This window comes from Cervus elaphus, chromosome 5 (assembly GCF_910594005.1).
Source record: "Cervus elaphus chromosome 5, mCerEla1.1, whole genome shotgun sequence".
NCBI classification, from domain to species: domain Eukaryota; kingdom Metazoa; phylum Chordata; class Mammalia; order Artiodactyla; family Cervidae; genus Cervus; species Cervus elaphus.
The window spans coordinates 8,762,423-8,784,041 of NC_057819.1; the positions used below are offsets into that span (position 1 = coordinate 8,762,423).

Consider the following 21,619-nt stretch of genomic DNA (forward strand, 5'->3'; position numbering starts at 1 on the left):
TGGGAACACTAGGCTGGGTTCAAATTTGAGCCTCTGCTTGTAGGCTGTGTTACTATGGGCAAGTTCTCTCTTTTCTCTTTCTTCCTCCCTCCCTCCTTCCTTTCTCGTACTCTCTCCTTTTTCCTTCCTTCCCTTCTTTCTTTTTATTCCCTCTCCCCACCACTTTCTTTTCCCTGTCAAGTCCTTTCATCTTAATCTTAAATGTGCAGCTTGATGGCTTTTCCCATATGAATTATTATTGTTCAGTCGCTCAGTCATGTCCGACTCTGCGACCACATGGTCTGCAGCACACCAGGCCTCCCTGTCTATCACTAACTCCTGGAGCTTGCTCAAACTCATGTCGATCGAGTCGGTGATGCCATCCAACCATCTCATGCTCTGTCGCCCCCTTTTCCTCCAGCCTTCAATCCTTCCCAGCATCAGGGTCTTTTCCAATGAGTCAGCTCTTTGCATCAGGTGGCCAAAGTATTGGAGTTTCAGCTTCAGCATCAGTCTTTCCAACGAATATGACACACTCCCACAACCACCACCCAGAAAAGAGACATGTTTCTAGCATCCCAAGAAAAATTCCTTGTGCCCCAGAGGTAAGCATCTTTCCCACATCCTCAACCATCATCTACTAGTTTCACCTCTTCTATGTTGTGTGGGCTCTTCCCTCCCTTCTTCCACTCAACATATTGACTATGAGATTCACCCAGTTGTTGCGTGTGGCAGTATTTAGTTTCCTCCTTGCTGTGTAATATTCCATGGTGTGCGTTGTCTGAAAATGTCACAATTTGTTTATCCATTCTCTAGCTGATAGGTATTTTGGTTGTTTCTGTTTGGGGGCTATGAATGTTCTTGTACAAGCCTTTTGGGTGGTGTTTGTCTGCATTTCTCTTGGATATGTACATAAAAGTAAGGTTGCTGGGTTTTAAGATAGACATATGTTTAGCTATAGTGGATACTGGGAGCACATTTTTGAATTTCAACTATGAAGAGAAAGTTGATCGTGACCTTACCTACTATTAGGGCTGCTGCGAGATTAAATGAGATAATCTAGGCAAAATATTTAGAACTGGCACATTGAAATTCACAGAACCCAAATCTTTGTTGGAATGGGGAGGGCACAAAGATGTGTGGCTGACTTTTGCTAACTCTTAAGTGTTCCCACAATGAATTAGAGGCACAAGCAATCTCCCTAAGGTTGTGAGATGTAGTAGTGATACATGGGACTTCCCTGCGGGCCCAGTGGTTAAGAATACACCTGCCAGTGCAGGGGACATGGGTTCAATCCCTGGTCCAGGAGGATTCCATATGTCTTGGGGCAACTAAGGCCTAGAACCCGTGCTCTGCAAAAAGACCCGCCACTGCAATGAGAAGCCCACGCAGCACAATTAGAGAGTGGCTCCCATCATTGCAACCAGAGAACGCCTGTGTGAAGCAGCAAGGACCCAGTGCAGCCATAAATAAATAAATGTGACCCATGACATTTGTTTAAAAAATTCAAATAAAATGGAACCATATAAGCAAACGGCGGAGTTCACCCCATCTTCTTTATTATTCAAGAAAAATAGAATGCACTAGTCTTTTGCAGGCATTTTCTTTTGTCATCTGCACATTGTTATTTGAGAATGCTGAAGGTAGGGGTTAGAGGTTGGAGGTTCAAAGCTAACCCAAAAGATGACTCACCCAGGGCTGGTTGGTCCCTGTCCCTGGGCCTCAGTCTCTCCATTCACACAGCAAGGTGCCTGACGCTCTCCGGGCTCTAATAATGACTGCTCCGGGTCCAGTTCTGGCAGAGAGAGACCTGGCGTCCAGCCACACCTGTCTCTGGGACAGAGGAGCAAAAAGCTACCCATCTTTTTGGCCGAAAGAGGCACCGCCCTGAGTCTCATCCACCCGGCATCCCGGAATGCATTAGGCTGGCTGGCTGGCCCCAGGAGCTCTAGTCCTGTACCTCTGACCTCCCCTCAGGGGCCGCCGGCCTGACCACTCCCCCAGCCCCGCAGGCCAGATGCACAGTGGTTCAGGAAGCCGCCGTCCCCTCCCCCAGGGTGGCCGCAGGAAGAGGGAAGAAAGAGGATCGTCTCCAGCTGGCCCGGGAGACAGATCTCCTTGTGCCCATCAGCCCTCCAAGAACCCCCCTTCTTCCTCCCTCCCTCCCCGAGGCCAGTCCACGGGGACTTGGGGTCAGCCAGAAAAGTCAGGCAACTTCTCAGGGACGGGAGCGAGGGGAGGTGAGGTCTCCCAACCTGGCCAGGATCCAGCCCCTGCGAGCGGCGGCGGGTGCCCAGCCCCACCCCTCGCGGTGCCCTGTCTGTCTCTTCAGACTTTGACCCTGAGCTCCAGTCCGGGCTGAGGACAGGACGCCCCAGAACCGGGAGCCTCCCTTCAGGAGATAGGACCCTGGGCCCAAAGCAGCTGCCTCTTTGCTGCAGAGATTTGGCACGCCAGGTGACTGCGGGCGGGTGTGGGGGCACACCAGATCTGAGCGTTCCTCCCGGTGTCGACAGAAAAGGTCCACGTTAGAGCCCGACGCAGGTGACAACCTTGCAGGGACCACAGGTAAGTGCCTTCACCTCTCCAAGACTCAGTGTCCTCATCTAGAACACAGGGGTCATAACTCACCTCTTCCAGGGTTAACCAGGACCTTAAAAGAGGTGGTGGCTGCAGAGGGCTTAGCACAGAACTCAGCGTAGCAAGTACTCAACAAAAGGTTAATTATTATTATTTGGGAGGCTGGGAGCGGTGGCCTGGTTATCCAGCATTGATAGTATGTTTCATTTTTAAAATAAACTCTGAAACTTTATAAGAGGTAGCCGTAGGGAGCTGATTGTATTTATTCAGATAACTCACCTGTGACTTGATTTAGCAAAAAAACAAAACAAGTCTTTCCTGTTTTTTGCGCATGCAGCCATCAAAGGCACCAGCTGCTTCAAGGTCTGTTCTAGGGACAAGGGAGGTTATGAGCAAACTATTAGAAGACTGGAGAGTAAGCAGACACTGTTACGTGCCAATTTCTTGATGGCTGCCTGAGAGATCTCTGGTGCAGCCCAGGAAGCTCAGACAGAACTGGGTCCAGATCTAAACTCTGTGCCTCACCGGCTGTGTGACTTTAGAGGAGTGAGTTCCTCTCTCGGAACCTCAGTCCCCGGCCTGTAGAGCCTCTCAGAGCAGTTGCGAGGATAAAGTGAGAGGATGTCTGTACTGCTTTCTCTGTGCGTCTGGCAAGTGGCATACGGCCAGAATTCCCTGCATGCTCCACATATAGGTAGACATTATAATTATATACACACACACACAAATGTAACAACTCCAGCTGTTTGCGACTTCCTGAATGTACACTCCAAACATGTTTGGTTAAACTAACAGCATAAAGCAGAAAACAGCAACACTAATAGAAACATCAGTAACAATAAGAAAATGGCTGAAGGATAACAGAACCCTGTGCAAACCAGTCCAGGAACTCATTACCCCCACGCCTAAACGATTTCACCCAAGGCTGGCTCTGTCAGATCCTACAGTCTGACTGCCGATTTTGATAAGGACCTTATCCATTTATATTCCACTTTAATACAAGCAGAAACACACAATTACCGCAATCGATATCAAATCTGACTCATTTATTTGACTGAGATAATTGACTTAGGACACCTATTTTTCCTTTAATTCTGTGCCTACCACCAACACACTAAAAATTCCTACACTCACTGAATTTCATGTTTGTTTGTTTGTTTGTTTTATGCAGAAAAAAACCCAGAAGCTTTGGCTGTTATTCTTCACCTGTTTGATTTCATGTGTTTTTTCAAATTGTGGGATTAGCACATAGCCTTGTGAGTCAGGCCAGCCTGAGGTCTGCTTCTTACCAGCAGGTGCCTGAACCTCAGTCGCCTCATCTGTAAAATGGGTATGATGACAACTCCGAGGGTTGTTAGAAGATTAAAGGAGATAACGCATGTCAAGTTCTTCGCACGATGAGTGACACATACTAAGAGCTGAAAAGCTCACAGTTGCTACTGTTTCTCCCCGTTGCCAGGTTTTTTCTTTCACAGAGACTTTTTAGCCCCAAAACTCTACAAATCTTTTGATCACAAATGTGTGAGTTTGGCTGAGTGGCCCCTCTTCTGTGAGCCTCAGTTTCCTCTTCTGCATGATGCTATCATGCTTATCTTTAAATTTTTAAACGCTTGGGGAAACTGAGCTCCACGCTGTTCCCTGTCACTCTCTGCAATGGCCAGGGGGGTTTAGAACTTGCTCTGGGTCCTGCCTCATGTTCTTCTCTTGGACACCTGCCTTCTACCTCCAACCAGAGGCTTTGCCATCCCTGAGCCGCCTTGTTATCGGAGATATGCCGTGTGATGGCTTCGGTCTGAAGTCTCTTTCTCCCTGCCCAGAGACCTCTCACTCGGTCAAGTGAGGTGACTTACCCAGGGTCACACAGATGGTGTGTGCCAGGCTGCCCAGCCCCCAGCCGGGGCTGTCACTGACACCCCTCCACCCCACAACACCTCCTTCATTACAGGGAATTTTGGAAAATACAGGAAAAGCCTCTATTCCAGCCTTCTTATTGTCAAGGTAGGAAAGTGGTCAAATCTCCAGAGCCTATGTAGAGACAGAAAGCCCAGAGAGGGGAAGAAATTTGGCCAAGGTCACACACTGAGCCAGCAGTGAAGCCAGATCTGACTCCCCTTGCTGTCTTCTCCTGCAGACCCAATGTTCTTTCCCTTGTTATTCTCAAGGTGCTGGGGGACAGAAAGAGGTCACTACAGATTGAGGCCAGGCCCCATACTGGGAACTTTCACCAGGCTAGTTGTTTAATCTTCAGGCTGACCCGGGAGATGGGGGTTAACCTTATTTCACGGCTGAGGAGGTTGGATCTCCTGAGGCAAGCGGGGGAGGAGATGGTGAAGGGGTCCCTGAGCAGGTCCCCCTGCCACCAAGGCCAGGCTCGCAGCTGGAAGGAGAATCACCCAGAGGACGATAATTTTCCATTTTTTGGTTTTATCTCCAACTTGGCTGCTGAAACCCCAATAGAGTCCAGTTCTTGTGGGCTGGAGCCGTTTTCTCCTTTACGAAACTAGGCCATATTGAGAATGTCCTGCCGTTCAGGGCCATGGGCCGCAGTTGCCAGGAGGCGAGGTCCGTGGGAGGAGAGTTGTGAGCAAAGAGGAGGGAAAGTTGAATTTGGCCCTTCCGGGCACAAAAAGTCCCCTTGTTCTGCCTTAGCAGGAGCCGGCAAAATATTTCCCTGCTGTGCGCGGACCAAGCAGCTTCAAAGTCAAAAGCTGCTAGGTCTTCTAAATTTCTGAGGCGACCCAGCCAGCCCAGGACCCCGAGGCAGGCCTGGAGGGGATGCACTCTGAAGGTCTGAGTCCTGAGGCCCAACAGTGCATCCCAGATGCTCCAAGCTGCCAGCTTGGCACACTGTAGGTGTGCAGTAAACGTGTATCAAGTTTACTTGAATTAAAATGAAATCCTGGGAGCACCATTTACTGGCTATGACCTTCTGTAAGTTATTCCACCTCTCTGAGTCTTTATTTCCTCATCTGTTGAATGGGATCTATAACACCAGCCCCTAACTCTTAAGAATGTGGGAGATTTAGGTGCAGTGAAGCACAAGAAGTGTTTAGCACAGGGCTGGCCCATAGTAGGTGCTCCAGAAATGTCAGGAAATCGCTTCTTTTTCCCTGGGCAGTGTGTTAAGCTTTTTACATTTGCTGCCTTGTGAAAACTTCCATCTACTCTCTGAGGCATGAGTTAGTTTTCTCGTTTCTCCAGGAAAAGAATTTGAGTCTTGAGAGGCATCTTACCCAAGGTCATGGCCAGCAGACAGCAGAACTGAGACCTGAGATTTGAAGTCCATTGTCCTAACCACTGGGCTTCCCTGGTAGCTCAGATGGTAAAGAATCAGCCTGCAGTGCGTGAGACCCGGGGTTCCATTCCAAGGTTGGGAAGATTCCCGACCCCCACTGGAGAAGTGAATGGTTACCCACTCCAGTATTCTTGCCTAGAGAATTCCATGGACAGAGGAGCCTTGAGGGCTACAGTTTATGGGGTTGCAAAGAGTCAGACACGATTGAACGACTAAACACACACACCATCCTAACCACTAGACTACCTAGCCTACAGCTGGGCTAGACACTCTGCCATGTACTTCTTATTCTCCCAGCCTGGGGACAGGATATTCAAGGAGGCTCCCCAGAGAAAGCTGCATCATTTACTGACTATGTGGCCTTAGGCAAGTTGCTTCACCTCTCTGGGCCTCATTTTTCCCCTGTGTAAGGATCAACAAAAGGATCGAGTATAAAAAGGGCTGGGCAGTGTCAGGCATCTTCTAAGCCGTCAGTGGATGGTGTCGATGACGACGGAGGTGACAATGATGGTGGCCCACCTCAACCCTTCCTTCCTGCAGGCTGGCACGATGCGCATGGTCGTGATCGGAGCGGGTGTCATCGGGCTGTCCACCGCCCTCTGCATCCATGAGCGCTATTGCTCGGTCCTACAGTCGCTGGAAGTGATGGTCTATGCAGACCGCTTCACCCCACTCACCACCACCGACGTGGCTGCCGGCCTCTGGCAGCCCTACCTCTCGGAGCCCAGCAACCCACAGGAGGCGTGAGTGAGGGTCCTAGGGGGAGGTCGGGGTTAGAGGGGCTGAGTCTGCAGAGAGGATGCCTTCTCTCAGGGTTCCTGTCCCCAAGAATGACTCTTCCTGGAGGCTTTGTCCTGACATGCTGTAAGGACAATACTAACACACATTAAGTTCTTGCTGTGCCCCAGACAGATGGCGGAAAAGCTGAGAAGCCACGTGTGCCAGACAGATGGAAGTTTCGTCTCCATCTCTTTCCTAAACTGGGTGGCAGTCAGTGCCCAGGGCATCCGGCTATCAGGAAGATGTCTAAGTGGGTGGATTGATGTTCAAGTTTGGCAAAGAAGTGGCAGAGGTCATTGTTTCAGTTTAGAAACCACTGCTGCTTCAACACAGGAACCCTCAGATGAATACAGGCTCGATTAGAAGTTTCATCCTCATGCCCATAATTTATGAAACCAATATACCTGATCAGTGGGTGGCAATTCAGGGGCCTGACCTCCTTCCATCTCATGGCTCTGCCATCCCGCTCGTGGCTTTCGGTGTTGCCGGGAGCCAGTGGATGACTGTGGAAGGAGAGAGAATGAGGACCATCAGGGAGGAGTCTTTAGAGTCCATTGGCCAGAAAGCGGCCACATGGCCGCAAGCACACCTAACTGCAGCCACCCCTAACTGCAAGGGAGTCTAGGAAATGTGGTCCAGCTGTGTGCCCAGGAGGAAGATAAAGCATTTGGAAGCAGTAAGTGATGTCTGGGCGTTTATGGCGGGAGGGCGCAGGATTCCCAGAGACAGAGCCTGAACCATGGGACTCACAGTCCCTAAAGCAGTCAAAGCTTTCATTTAAACTCGCAGCTACATGATCCCAAGCTGGAGGTGCGCTCCGAATATTAACAGTTGTGATGGAGCATCCTTTTTTGTCTTTTTTTTGCCACTTAATTTTTTAAACTGAAGGATATTTGCTTTACAGAACGTTGTGGTTTTCTGTCATACATCAACAAGAATCAGCCACAGGTACACTCGTGTCCCCTGCTTCCTGAACCTCCCTTCCATCTCTGTACCCATCCCACCCTTCTAGATGGTCACAGAGCCCGTGTTTGGGTTCCTTGAGTCACGCAGTAAATTCCCACTGGCTGTCTATTTTACATATGGTACTGTAAATTTCCAGGTTACTCTCTCCATACACCTCACCGTCTCCCTACTCACCTCCCGCTGGGTCCTTAGGTCTGTTTTCTACGTCTGTTTCTCCACTTCTGCCCTGAAAATTGGAGCATTAAAAATTTTTTTTTAATTGAAGTATAGTTGATTACTATATTGTTTTAATTTCTGCTGTACAGGAAAGTGATTCAGTTTATACATTTATATACTCTATACACATTCTTTTTTAAAATATTCCTTTCCATTATGGTTTATCATAGGATATTGAGTATATGGAGCATGGTGCTAGTGGCAAAGAACCTGCCTGCCAATGCAGATGACATAAGGGATGCGGGTTCAATCCCTGGGTCGGGAAGATCCCCTGGAGGAGGTCATGGCAACCCACTCCAGTATTCTTGCCTGGAGAACCCTATGCATAGAGGAGTCTGGCGGGCTATGGTCCATAGGGTTGCAAAGAGTCAGACACAACTGAAGTGACTTAGCACACGCACATTGAATATATTGTAGTTCCCCATGCTATACAGTAGGACTTTGCTGTTTATCCATTCTACATATAATAGCTTATATCTGCTACCCCCAGCCTCCCACTCCGCCCCTCCCCCAACCCCCTCTCCCCTGACAACCACAAGCCTGTTCTCCATGGTGGTGGAGCATCCTTTGTCCCTCGTCTTCTCTGTCCTGTTAACGTGGAAATATGAGAAAGTTTATGGAGGGTGACTGGCACTTGAGTCACAGCAGAGTGAATGGGGTGAATTTCTGGATTTGGACACATCCTACCAGCCTGAGCACACTCCCATGCAAGCTGACCCTTGGAGCTCTCTTGTCCAGCTCAGGGTATTAGGTGACCAAGACTCTGGGGGATCCTTTCAGGAACTGGAACCAGCAGACCTTCAACTATCTCCTGAGCCTCATCGGTTCTCCCAACGCCGCAAACATGGGCCTAGCCCTGGTCTCAGGCTACAACCTCTTCCGTGAAGCCGTTCCGGTGAGTGAGACATCTTTGGCCATGAACTGTAGTGCAGAGCCTTGATCACAGATCAAGGCGTGCCCAGGCAGGGTGGGAGGAGGGGGAGGTCCTTCAACCCCCTTAGGCAGACTCCTGCATTCAAAACAGGTTTGCTATAAGTTCTACCTTTGTGAGATTTCCCTGGTGATCCAGTGGTTAAGACTTCGCCTCCCAAAGCAGTAGGTGTGGGTTTGATCCCTGGCAGATGGCTTCCCTGGTGGCTCAGACGGTAAAGTGTCTGCCCACGATGCAAGAGACCCAGGTTCGATCCTTGGGTCGGGAAGATCCCCTGGAGAAGGAAATGGCAACCCACTCCAGTACTGTTGCCTGGAAAATTCCAGGAGCAGAGGAGCCTTGTAAGCTACGGTCCACGAGATCACAAAGAGTCAGACATGACTGAGCCACTTCACTTGAGAAGCTAAGATATCACATTCCTCCTAGCCAAAACACTACAGCATAAAAGAGAAGCAATATTGTAACAAATTCAATAAAGACTTGAAAAAACAAATGGTCCACATTAAAAAAAAAAGTCTTGAAAAGAAGGAGAAAGAAATAACTAAGGTTTAAAAAAGTTCTATTTTTGCTTTAAAAATTACTTTTGTTTTCCATTTTATTATTAAACTACCCGAGACCAAAGACTCTTCAGATGAACCATGAGAACTAACCATTCCTCCATGGTCAAGGGTAAAATTCAAAACACATCCTGAAGTGGTAGACATCTGATGCTGAAGTCAAGAGGTTTCCTGCTCCTGTGGGGATTCTGGGACTTTCTATCAAGATGGGCTAAAACCACTCATCCTGGCACAGACTTCAAAGTACTTACCAGGTGCCAGCCCCTGTCCTAACCACTTTATAACTAGTGACTCATTTGATTCTCATCATAACCAGGAAGTAAGTGCTGTCATTGTCCTCCTTTTGCAGATGAGAAACTAGAGGCTTCAAGAAATCGGGGTAACTTACTTGAGCTCACAAAGCTTTAAGCAGCAGAACTGGAATTTGAACCTGGGCCATTTGTGACCCCACGGTGCCCAACGTGTTACAAAAGGCACAACCATGTGGAATGTTCTCAGGTTGTTTGGTGAGGGTGGTCTGGCTGGGTGCCCAGAATCCCATGCCGGCTCTCCAAGGTTCAGTCAATGTTTATCACTGTGCTAAGGACATTACTTTCATTATCTGTTACCTTCTAAGTGTGATTATTTAAAAAAAAAAAAAAGAGAGAGAGAGTGACTATTAACTCCATTATACAGACAAGAAAACAGTCTTGGAGAATTCAAGGTGGTCAGTGGCAAGGCCAAAATCTCCCCCTCCTGGGTTGTCTGACCCTTCCCTCTGCAACTTCCCACTCTCATCCCTTGGTGACCTTCACTGTCACCCCGTTTTTTTTCCTCCCTGATTTATGACCCTACCATATCATTCATCGTCAGCCTTATTCTTACCCTCACATAGCACTATGGTTAAGAACATGGATTCTGAAGTCCCACTGTGGGTTCAAATCTCAGTGCCGCTGTTTATAAGCTGGGTGGCCACAGACAACTTATTTAAACTCTCTGAGCCTCAATGCACCTATCTGTAAAATGGGACTAAAAATAGCATCTACCTCAATGGGTTGTTGTGAAGATTAAATGGATTGGTATGAATAAAATGCTTGGAACAGCGCTTTACACATAGTAAACATTACATAAGTCTTTGTTATTATCACTCTTGTTGATGTTCATCCATCTCTGTGCCGCCTTCTCTTCTTCCTCTAAAGGACCCTTACTGGAAGGATATAGTTCTGGGATTTAGGAAGCTGACTCTCAGAGAGCTGGACATGTTTCCTGATTACAGGTAAGATTATTGTTATGGGTGAAGGAACTGAGACCCCACAATGCAGACAGACTTATAGGGAATTTGGTTTAATTGCTAAGCTGTGTCCGACCCTTGTGACCTCATGGACTGAAGTCCGCCAGGCTCCTCTGTCCATGAGATTTTCCAGGCAAGAATACTGGAGTGGGTTGCCATTCCCTTCTCCGGGGGATCTTTCCAACCCAGGGATCGAACTCTGGTTTCCTGCATTGGAGGCAGATTCTTTACTGACTGATCTACCAGGGAAGCCGGGACTTCCTATTCCATCCCAGGCCTAGAGCCCCTGGAACTCTGATCTCTCAGTGCTCTGTCCGACTCCTTCTGGAAACCCATCTGTCCAGACTGTGCTTCAGACTATGGTGGTAGGGGATATGGATACAGATCTCAAGCCCAGAAGTTCCATTTGTTGTTGCTAAGTCCTGTCTGACTCTTTTATGATCCCATGGACTGTAGCCCACCAGGCTCCACTGTCCATGAGATTTTCCAGTCAAGAATACTGGATTGGGTTGCCATTTCCTTCTCCAGGGGATCTTCCCGACTCAGGGATTGAACTCACATCTCCTGCATTAGCAGGTAGATTCTTTACCACTGAGCCATCAGGGAAGCCCCTGGAAGTTCCATATCACTATCCTATTCTGTAGATGAGGAAACTGAGCTTCAGAAAGACCAAGTCACTTCCCCAGGCCACACAGCAAAGTGACCACAGTGGGATTCCAACCCTGTCCAAACCCCTCTATTCTTTTCTCTACAGCCTGATGCTTTTCTCTACAGAGGATGCTTCTGCGATCCTCTCCTCACCTTGCTCCATGTCTGAATCTTCTCTACAGATGCACATCAATTTCCACTTGCACACCTGAATGTCAAGGAGGGCTTTGATAGAAAACACTTCCTTGCTTTGAGCTGAAAATCACTTTCCCCTTGAATGTCACCTGATGGTCCCTGCTCTACCTTTTTATGGGCCCAGAGCATGTGACAGCTCCCACCACTATTTGATAGCCTTAAAATACAGCTCTGATTCCAATCCTCTCTCCCCACATTTCACCTCCTGTGATTCTAGCTATGGCTGGTTCAACACAAGCCTGATTCTGGAGGGGAGGAAGTATCTGCAGTGGCTGACTGAAAGGTGAGATTTTCAGCTTTCCTTTGAAGAAGGCAGCTCCCAGGAACCAGGGTGGTGGTGAATGACAGCTCATGGGATTTATCTTTGTACTGCGTGCACGCTCACTCACTCAGTCATGTCCGGCCCTTTGCGACCTCATGGAGTGTGTAGCCTGCCAGGTTCTTCTGTCCATGGGATTTCCCAGGAAAGAATACTGGAGCAAGTTGCCACTTCCTTCTCCAGGGGATCTTTCCAACCCAGGGATTGAACCCGTATCTCCTGTGTCTCTTGCAGGCAGATTCTTTACCCCTGCACCACCTGGTAAGCCCTAAATGTTGATGAAAACCTTTAGGTTTGGTGGGAGCTATCCTTGGTCCTGACCACCTCTACACAGTAGGACAGTGCTTTCCACACCTGGCTGAAACCACTCGAGAAGCTTTTTACACATGATATTTATTGTCAGCCTCACTAAAATCTGTGATGTTAGTGTAATAGTTTTAAATAGATTCTCCTAAGTTTTTCCAGATATATAGACACCATCATCAAGCATAAGTTGGCTTTTATTTTTATACTTCACATTTGTTTTTTGTCTAACTGCTCTGGCCAATACCTCCAGAACAACACTAACTAATGCAGATGATAGTGGATGTCCCTGTCTTGTTCCTTTTGTTGATAAGAATCCTTTAGTATTTTCAATCAGCAAACAGTAGCTTGAGAGATATATCTGTATCTATATTCACAAACATTCATATTAAGGAAGATTCCATACATTTCCTGTATGTTATTATTTTATTAATATTAAAAAATCTGGAATGGATGGTGACTTTCCTCAAATGACTTGGAGAGGTTTTAAAAATATAAATTTCAGGACCCCACTTTATAGCTACTGATCAGATTCTCTGGGGTGGGGCTCAGAGATTTATATTTTATTATTATTTTTTTAATCTCCCTAGAATAAACTGCATTTATTTAAAGCATAATTTGAATCAGTTTCAGCTATCTGTAAAACCACCACCACAAACAAGATGCAGACTGTTTCCGTCGCCCGTAAGCTGCCAGAGCTCCTTCCCAGTTTACCCACCTGGGTCTCCAGGGTCCCCAAATCCTCGAGGTCCCATCAGAGATTTATATTTTAAAAAGTTCTCTGAGTGACTGTCATCATCAGCCAGGTTTGAAAATCATTGTATCAAAACATGGTTACATCTCTAACCTTAGGACACTCATGACTCCTGTCCAGCCTCTCCAGGGAAGAGTGTCCCCAGTTTCTCTACTGATATCTTGAGGAAACTATGAGGGTAAAACAATTACGAGATTGTGCTTCAGCTTGCACAGTCTTTTACTTCCTACTCTCCCAATGTTTCTACTATATTCCTAACAGTGACATACATTTTTTTCCTCTGTGAAATTTAAGGGGAGAGGTGGGTGTCCCCAGCCCACCTCCTTCCTCACGCTCTGCTGCCGACAAAGGAGCATTCGGCCTTGGTGCAACCCTGCCTGTCCTCCACTCTGCATCTCATCCCCTTTGATAATACAGAGCAGCATCGTAGGTAGTAAGAACCCCAGGTTTCGGTCCCAATCCCATCACTGACTCACGATGAGACCTTCAACAAGGCCCCTCTTCCATCTCCATCTGATTAACAAGGGGTGTGGACCATCTCAAGTTTCCCAAGGGACATTTCATGGGCCACCGGTCAATCAAGGTGCTAATGAACCGACTGGACTATATAGTCATATTCTCAAGCAGCATCCTGTAGGACTAACATCCACAAAAGGTTCTTTGGGAAATGTCCCCCCTGCCGTCCTCAGAGAACTGAATGCTTGATTTTTGGATGTGTTTGATCATCCCAGGTTAACTGAGAGAGGAGTGAAATTCTTCCTGCGGAAGGTGGAGTCTTTTGAGGAGGTGAGCTGAAGGGCTGGAAGGGGCTGGCTGTGGGAGAGAGGAAAGGAAGGGAGGCCTTTGCTTCTTGTTACAGGGTTGGGGAAGGCCTTCTCAGGCCACCAGGGTTCCTGTGAGGCCTGTCCCAGACTTTAGGCCTATTTTTAATCCCAGAAGGACTCGGGCATTCTGCCTTGATGTGGGTGGCAGAAGCAAAGGAATAATGGTGCCCATTAAGGCCTGATCGGTGTCTGGGCCTCAGTGAATTTTAGGGCCAGAGAGCTGGCTGCCTCTTCTCACTATCAGCTGCAGCCCACTCCTCAAGTTCTAGATGTTTGACTGCTTCTTATCAACATCTGGGTTGATGTTGATACAAAACAATGTGACTTAGGTCCAGAGTGACACCACCATCCATAATAATGATAGTAGCATGAATCACTAGCAGGCACTGGCTATGTCCCAGGAGCTTTGCTGTACCACTCAATCCCAGCACCCAGAACAGTGATTAGCACATGGAAGACTCTTGGTACCTGCATGCAGGCATACTCAGTCGTGTCTAACTCATTGCAATCCCATGGACTGTAGCCCACCAGGCTCCTCTGTCCATGGGATTTTCCAGGCAAGAATACTGGAGTGGTTTGCCCTTTCCCCCTGGAGGAGGGCATGGCAACCTGGGTGAAGGGGATCTTTCCAACTCAGGGATTGAACCCATGTCTCCTGCTTTGGCGGGTGGATTCTTTACCACTGAGCAACCAGGGAAGCCCCCTTGGTACCTAGTGAAATAGAAGAGCATCTGCTCTAGGTCAAGCCCTGATGGGCACTTGGAATGCATACTTGAATCAGACACAGCTCTCATTCCCAAGGGGCTCAGAGTCCAGTGTGGCAAATATTGGCTTGTGAACAATACCAGTGTGTTTCAGGAGTGACCTGTAAGGAGGGTCGCTGGGGCTGGGCTGGGAGTTTGGGTACCATGATGCTACATCTTTGAGTTCTGGAGCATTGTATATAAACGCATGGAGCTAGGGCTTCCAACATGCCTTCTGCAGATGCCTTGGCAGAGAGGGAGGCAAGAGACTGAAATAAAAAGCAATCAGAGGAGGGATAAAACTATCTCTGCATCCTTTCTGACTTCTTCGGAAGGTTCCAAGAAATTTCCCCCTTCTGTAGTACTCCTTTCCAAACACAGTATAGCATTTATATCACCCTGCAACTGCTCAGCAGCCTATGAGCAGATAGTGCCAGCCCCATTTAATAGCTGAGGAAGCAGAGCCTTGTGGAGGGGATGGGACCTTTCTGAGGTCACACAGTAGGTAAATGGCAGGGCAGTATTGGAGGCAGGTCCTCATTGAGCCCCACTCCCTAGCTGTTCCACAGTGAGCAGGGAGCTGCAGGGTGGAAGAAGCCAAGGGATCCCAGGGTCCTCAACCCCTTTCAGCCCACCTGCCCTGTTGGTTGCTCCCAGGTGGCAAGAGAAGGCGCCGATGTGATTATCAACTGCACTGGGGTGTGGGCTGGGGCGCTGCAACCCGATCCCCTGCTACAGCCAGGCCGAGGGCAGATCATTAAGGTGAGTCTGAAGGTAAGGGATGAGCTCTTGCTGACGGACTGTTTCTGCTGGCTTATTTCGTCTGTGAAGATAGAGGCTGAATCGGGAACTTCTGAGAGAGGAAGCCCCACCCAGTCTCCAGGGAATTTGCATGTTAAAGACACAAGAAGAACCAAGAAAACAGCCCTCTGAAACATACTCCTTTCTTCTTTTTTTGGCAGAGTCCTTAATAGGAAAGCATGTATATGTGTGTGTTTGTTCGTATATGGGAGCTGCATGCGCCGGTATCAAAATAAAAGAGCAAATGTTTACGAAATGTCTGCTAAATGCCAAACACAGACCCAAGCATTTCATCATGTTAATTAATTTGACCCTCACAGGAACCTTTTGAGATGGGTACTATCACATCACCATTACCATCTTACAGATGGGGAAACTGAGGCATGGAGGGATTAAGTAACATGTACAAGTTCATACATATCATAGTAAGTGGTGGAAATGGGATTAGAACCCAGGCAACCTGGTTTAAGAGCCCGAGTGTGTAAGCATTGTTCCACCCCACTTTTCACTGTGTACATCTGTCTATGTGTGAAGCATGCCTATTTGTGAGTATGTGTGCTTATGTGTGCCCATGTGAGCATACACGAGTGTGTTCATAGGTACGTGTGTTCCCAAGGTGAGCGAACGTGTGTGTGCATTTACACATGTGTGTTGGGCTTCTCTGAGGATGAGATTGTGTGATGCTTTGGGGACCAGGGGTGACTCTCCATTAGGACAGCTCTTCCTGCAAAAGTAAGCGGTCAGGTGCAGACTTGGGACAGAGGGGTCAAGGGAGGGCCAAGGGATGACTATGTCACTACTGCCAGAACATGTGGTCACAAAGGGACCAGGGGAAGGGAGCCCACTGACCTCACTCTCCTGATGGAACTTCTCTGTCCTCAATCAACAGGTGGATGCGCCATGGTTGAAACACTTCATTATCACCCATGACCCCGAGAGAGGCATCTACAAGTCTCCATACATCATCCCAGGGTAAAAAGAAATCTGACACTGTAGGGCGAAGGAGGGAGTACCTTCCTGCTCTTTTATGCCCTTGCTGCTTGCCCCAGGGCTCTTGCTTAATCTTTTCAGGTTTTTTTTTTTTCCTCCAATGTTTTTAAGTGAAGCTGAGCAAAAATTGAACCTCTGAGAAGGCAGGACTCAGCCTTACCTGGGCTCTATCTTGAACCTGATTTGGGATGACAGTAGCTGTGAGGCTGGAGACAAAGACAGCGGATGCCACGGCAGTGACATGAGCAGCGCTGTGAATGGCCATCAAGGGGCTGGGGTGGGGGCTGATGATGATAGTATTGTTGATGGAGGAAGAGTGGGAGCGGGGATAGTCCAGTTCAGTCGCTCAGTTGTGTCCGACTCTTTGCGACCTCACGGACTGCAGCACGCCAGGCTTCCCTGTCCATCACCAACTCCTGGAGCTTGCTCAAACTCATGTCCACTGAGTCAGTGATGCCATCCAACCATCTCGTCCTCTGTCGTCCCCTTCTCCTCCTGCCTTCAATCCTTCCCAGCATCAGGGCCATGTTGTTATAGATGAGATCAGTGTGGATGATGGATGGTAGTGAGTGGGAATTGGGGGTGGTAGTTGGTGCTGGTGGAGATGACACTATCCATGTTGACTTCTAATAATGTGGCAGGGACTTCCCTGGTGGTCCAGTGGCTAAGATTCTGTGCTCCCAGTGCAAGGGGGTCGACTTTGATCCCTGGTTGGGGAACAAGATTCCGCATGCCACAACAGTCAAAGACCCCCTGTGCCACAACTAAGACCTGGTACAGCCAAATTTTTAAAAATGCGGCAGTCACAACAGTCTCAAAGGCCATGTTAATGGTGTGACTGTGCTGACTGCCTCAATGGCAATTTCAGTGGTGTGGCAGAGATGATAGTGTTTATGCAATGCTAATGGTGGTGGTAGAAATGGCCAAAGGAGTTGACGGTGATGACATGTTAATGGGAGCAAGGAAGGCAGTCGTGAAGATGATGTTGTTGATGGAGAAGACAGTATTTTCCCCAATGTTGCTGAGATGCCATTGACATATAATATTGTGCTGTATGTTTAAGATGTACAACATGATGAAGTGATATATGTATATACTGTGAAATTATTACCACAATCAGGTCAGTTGACACATTCATCACATCACCTAATTCTAGTTTTGTGTATGTAAGTAGATATATACATATGTGTGTAGATCTTGGCGAGAACATTTAGGATCTACTCTCTTAGCAACATTCAAGGATATAATGCAGTATTGTTAACTATCATTACCACGCTATACATTAGAAGGGATGACAATGATGACGGTGATGTTAATGGTGAGGGTGGAGGTGGTGGCAGTTGATGGTGAAGACAATGGCAATTGTAGTGATGTTGGTGCTATTAGTAGGGATGATAATGTTTGGGTTTTTTTGAGTTTTTTATATTTAATATTCTAGTTTTATTGAGTCTAGTTGATTTACAATATTGTGTTAGTTTCAGGCATACAGCAAAGTGATTCAGTTATACTTACACGTATATTCATTCTTTTTTAGGCTCTTTCCCCATTTATTTTAACACAGAATATTGAGTAGGGTTCCCTGTGCTACACAATAGGTCCTTCTTGATTATCTATCTTACAGTGTGTGTGTGTATGTGTGTGTGTGTGTGTGTGTGTGTTCATCCCAAGCTCTTGGTTTATTCCTTCCCCTCCATTTCCCCTTTGGTAACCATAATCTTGTTTTCAATATCTGTGGGATTATAATGTTGACCGAGGTAAACACAGTGGTAAGGGTGAGCATGGCAATGACTCCTCCCCCTTTATCTCAAAGGCTTCATTTTCCTTCATCTTTGACCTTGTTCACTTTATCCAGGCTCCAGGCAACAACTCTTGGCGGCATCTTCCAGCTGGGGAACTGGAGTGAGACAAACAATATCCCAGACCACAACACCATTTGGGAAGGCTGCTGCGGACTGGAGCCCACACTGAAGGTAAGGTGGGGAGAGATATTCTTGCTCTAGACCAGGATCCTAGCAGCTTGATGATTATAAGGAAACTTGAGGGTGGGAAGATACTGTGACTGGGACAATTGAGGAAAATAATTCCAAGAAGGGACTGACAATGGAAGTCCTGCTGTGGGCCAATGAAACCTATCCAATCGTGGCTAAGAGTTGCTCTCTCTTGAGGTGACATCCCCCAAACACCGTAGTCTGTCTTCACATGGAGCCGATGTGCTTGTTGCAGAAATCTCAGTTTTCACATTTGTCTGCTAGTGGTGAGAACAATAGTGACAGGGGTGAAGGCGGGAATGGAGTGGTCGGTGTTGGCGGTGATGAAAGCACATGGGACTTCCCTGGGAAGTCTGGTGGCTGGACTTCACATTTCCACTGCAGGTGTGTGGGTTCCATCCCTAGTCAGGGAACTAGGATCCTGCATGAAGTATGGCCTGACCAAAAGAAAAAAAAATCGGAACGTGGTGATAATGATGGTGATGAGACCATATTATGGTGGTGGCTGGTGGTGATGGTGGCTAATACAAAACCATGACTGGTGGTCGTGGTGAGCTTCCAAAAGCTGTCTTGACCACCTACAAATGGCATCAGGAAAAAAAAATCCAGAGTTGAATTACCAATGCTTTTTTTCCCCAGGATGCAAAAATTATCGGTGAATGGTCTGGCTTCCGGCCAGTACGCCCCCAGGTTCGACTAGAAAGAGAACAGCTTCGCTTTGGATCTTCAAACACAGAGGTATGCCCTCTTGGCAAGGAAAGCAATAGCCTCTCCTGACACCTAAGAAGGCACTGGCATTCTGGGCAGCAGTCATGCTGACTTCAGGCAGGGGCCATAATGGCTACTAACCCCTCCTCTATAAATGGGGAAACTGAGGCCCAGCGATGGTAAAGGACATGCTCAAGTTTATACAGAGGGCAGTTTTCACCTGCTAATGTCTGTGTCAAGTAGAAGGAAAAGGGGGCATTTATTGAGCATCTACTTTGTGTCCACAATAAGAACAACCTAATTGAATCTCCCCTACAACTCTTTGGGACAGGGATGGTTGTCCCCATGCTTCAGATGGCAAACTGGGGTTCCCAGAGGTGGAAGTCACTGGCCTCTGTCAGGCCAGTGGTGAGGGCAAGGCTGGGAAGTGTTTGAATTTGAGTCCAGTGCCATTTCTCAGAAGTCTATGTTGGGTGGCCCATCACCCCTTTAGGGTCCCCCTCATCTGTCTCATGGGGTGGGAACTGGGCTTATTGAAAAGGCGAGAACTGTCTGGGGTTGAAGAAATCTGGGTCACCCTTCCTCCTTTATCCCAGTTGTATGGTGTGTGTATGTGTGTAGAAGAGTTTTGTGTATGTAATGTATGTATACAGAGAATTGTGGGTCCATCTGTAAAAGAAGTTGTCTGTGCGGGGGTGGGGTGGGGGAGTTGGGGGGAGAGTCACATGTAGAAGGTAACTCCCTGTTAACGGTTTTAGCTTTGAAAAAGGCCGCTGGGGTCTAACCTCTCCCGAGTTCACCTATATAGTACCCCTGCTTTTCTTTCCTCCCAAGGTGGATAGGAGAATCTATTTATTAACACATGAGGTTCAGCTGTCTGGAGCAGTATGGGAATGAGGAAAGTGATTTAGGGAACTTCAAATAATTTGATGTGGGGTGAAGGAAATCTCTGATCAAGTTCTAGATGATTCTACTTTTCCTGTGCCGAGTGCTCAAAGCAGGTCCATTTCCTAAGTAGAAGAGAAGTCTAGGATACTGACCTCCAGTTCCCTAAACAACCCCCCTCCCTTACTGCTCTTCCTGGGGTCTGCCATCCCACCATGGTGCCAAGGGAAGTTCTGATACCATCAGGCTTGGCCCAGGATTCTTCAGGAGGCTCCTGAATCTTCCAGGGCAGCCCAGAACTTCTCTCTTGCCTCTCCCAGGTCATCCACAACTATGGCCATGGAGGCTTCGGGCTCACCATCCACTGGGGCTGTGCCCAAGAGGTGGCCAAGCTCTTTGGGAAAATTCTGGAAGAAAGGAATTTGCTCAGGATACCACCATCCCACCTCTGAAGAAGCTAGTGACCACCACCTCCCCTCAATAACTCCCTGCTCCTCTCAGCCACTAAAAACTGTGCTCCATCACTTGCTCCACCCCACCCCACCCCTGACTTCTTTCTGCAAGAACCACAAGGTGAGAGGGACCATTCCAAGCAGTGAGTGTGGCTCTTCCAACGGCCGAGGTATCTCCCTTGAGTCCACTTATATGGTGTCATTGCTTCTTTTTTCCTCCTAAGGTGGGTAGCAGAATCTATTAGCATACGAGGGTCCCTGTCTGGAGCAGGACAGCAGACATGAAGAAGTACAGCCAGACTGTTATCCAATCAATTCTCAGAGGAAGGAAAGCTCAGAAAATCCAAGTGGTGAGACAGCTCTGAGTGAGGAGGGTGTGAGGAAGTTCAGTGTGAGGGAGGGTGTGAGGAAGCTCTGAGTGTCGGAGGGTAGAAGGGCTGAGTGTGGAAGGCGTGAGGAATCTTTGAGTATGGCAGGGTGTGAGCTAGCTCTGAGGGAGGGAGCTCGAAGTTAGGGAGTGGAAGCTCTAACAAGGGGGCTCTGAGTGAGGAAAGTTGTGGAAGCTGCTAGTGAGGGAGCGGGTGTGGAAAGCCTGAGTGTGGGGAGTCCTGAGCAAGGCTTAATGTGATGCAGCTCGGAGCGAGTGAGGATGTTGCAAGGTTGGTGCAGTAAGGCCACAGAAAGCACTTGAGGGAGGGCTGTCACAGATTTCACGGCAGGAAGTCATTCGGCCGCTGTGGTGTGAGGAGGCAGAAGAGATGAGACATTGAACAACGACATGTAATGCCTGCTCCACACCCATTCTAGAACCATGCTATCTTGATTACTTGTAGCTTTGTCCGAAGTTTTAAAATCCCAGCTGGGATTTTGATAGGGATTTTGTTAAATGTATGAGGCCAATTTTAGGAGTTCTGACACGGACACCTTAATAGTTTTAAGTCTTCAGATTCATGTTCATGGAATGTCTCTATTTTTTTAGATCTTTGAGTTCTTTCAGGATTGTTTTATAGTTTGTAATGTCTTGGACTCATTAAATTTATTCTGTTTTATCCTTTTTGATGCTATTGCGAGTAGAATTGTTTAATTCAGGAAGTGCTCTGCTTTGTGGCATGTGGGGGTAGGGATATTTGAAGTGGTTCATCATCAAATATTCCTGATTAATAGAGAATGATTATACGTGATGTATCTAGATGTTCAAATGTCAAGGAATCAGAATACAGTAAAGTACCAACAGTGACTAAGTCTGATTGTAATCATGGAATCTTTGAGGAGCCAGAAGGGACTTCAGAATGTTCTGGAGCTTTGGGATTGGCCTCCTCTGTGCCTCCCACAGCACTCTGCCTTCCTCCATTAATGCCCACGTGGCTCTGTGTCCCAATGTGTAGTGTTTTCTCCACACTACACTATGAGTTCATGAAGATAGGGATGATGTCTT

The 21,619-nt window shown here is 47.7% G+C and overlaps 1 protein-coding gene across 1 annotated transcript; it reads left to right on the top strand.

Annotated features, from left to right (window-relative positions):
- Positions 1-2,265: 2,265 nt before the first annotated feature.
- DAO (D-amino acid oxidase) lies at positions 2,266-21,426 on the top strand. The gene is made up of 11 exons (XM_043901545.1): positions 2,266-2,547; positions 6,395-6,597; positions 8,597-8,711; positions 10,483-10,559; positions 11,635-11,700; positions 13,525-13,579; positions 15,018-15,122; positions 16,051-16,133; positions 18,004-18,121; positions 18,779-18,877; positions 20,053-21,426. Exons 2-11 carry the CDS (start codon positions 6,404-6,406, stop codon positions 20,182-20,184), a joined length of 1,044 nt encoding a protein of 347 aa, XP_043757480.1. The 5' UTR covers positions 2,266-2,547; positions 6,395-6,403; the 3' UTR covers positions 20,185-21,426.
- The last annotated feature ends 193 nt before the right edge of the window (positions 21,427-21,619 follow it).

Bases quoted from the DNA above. Each gene is read 5' to 3' on its own strand.
- DAO (XM_043901545.1), top strand. From the start codon at position 6,404: ATGCGCATGGTCGTGATCGGAGCGGGTGTCATCGGGCTGTCCACCGCC. The intron at 15,123-16,050 runs GTGAGTCTGAAG...CTCAATCAACAG, and splicing joins GCCGAGGGCAGATCATTAAG to GTGGATGCGCCATGGTTGAA. The intron at 18,878-20,052 runs GTATGCCCTCTT...TGCCTCTCCCAG, and splicing joins TTGGATCTTCAAACACAGAG to GTCATCCACAACTATGGCCA.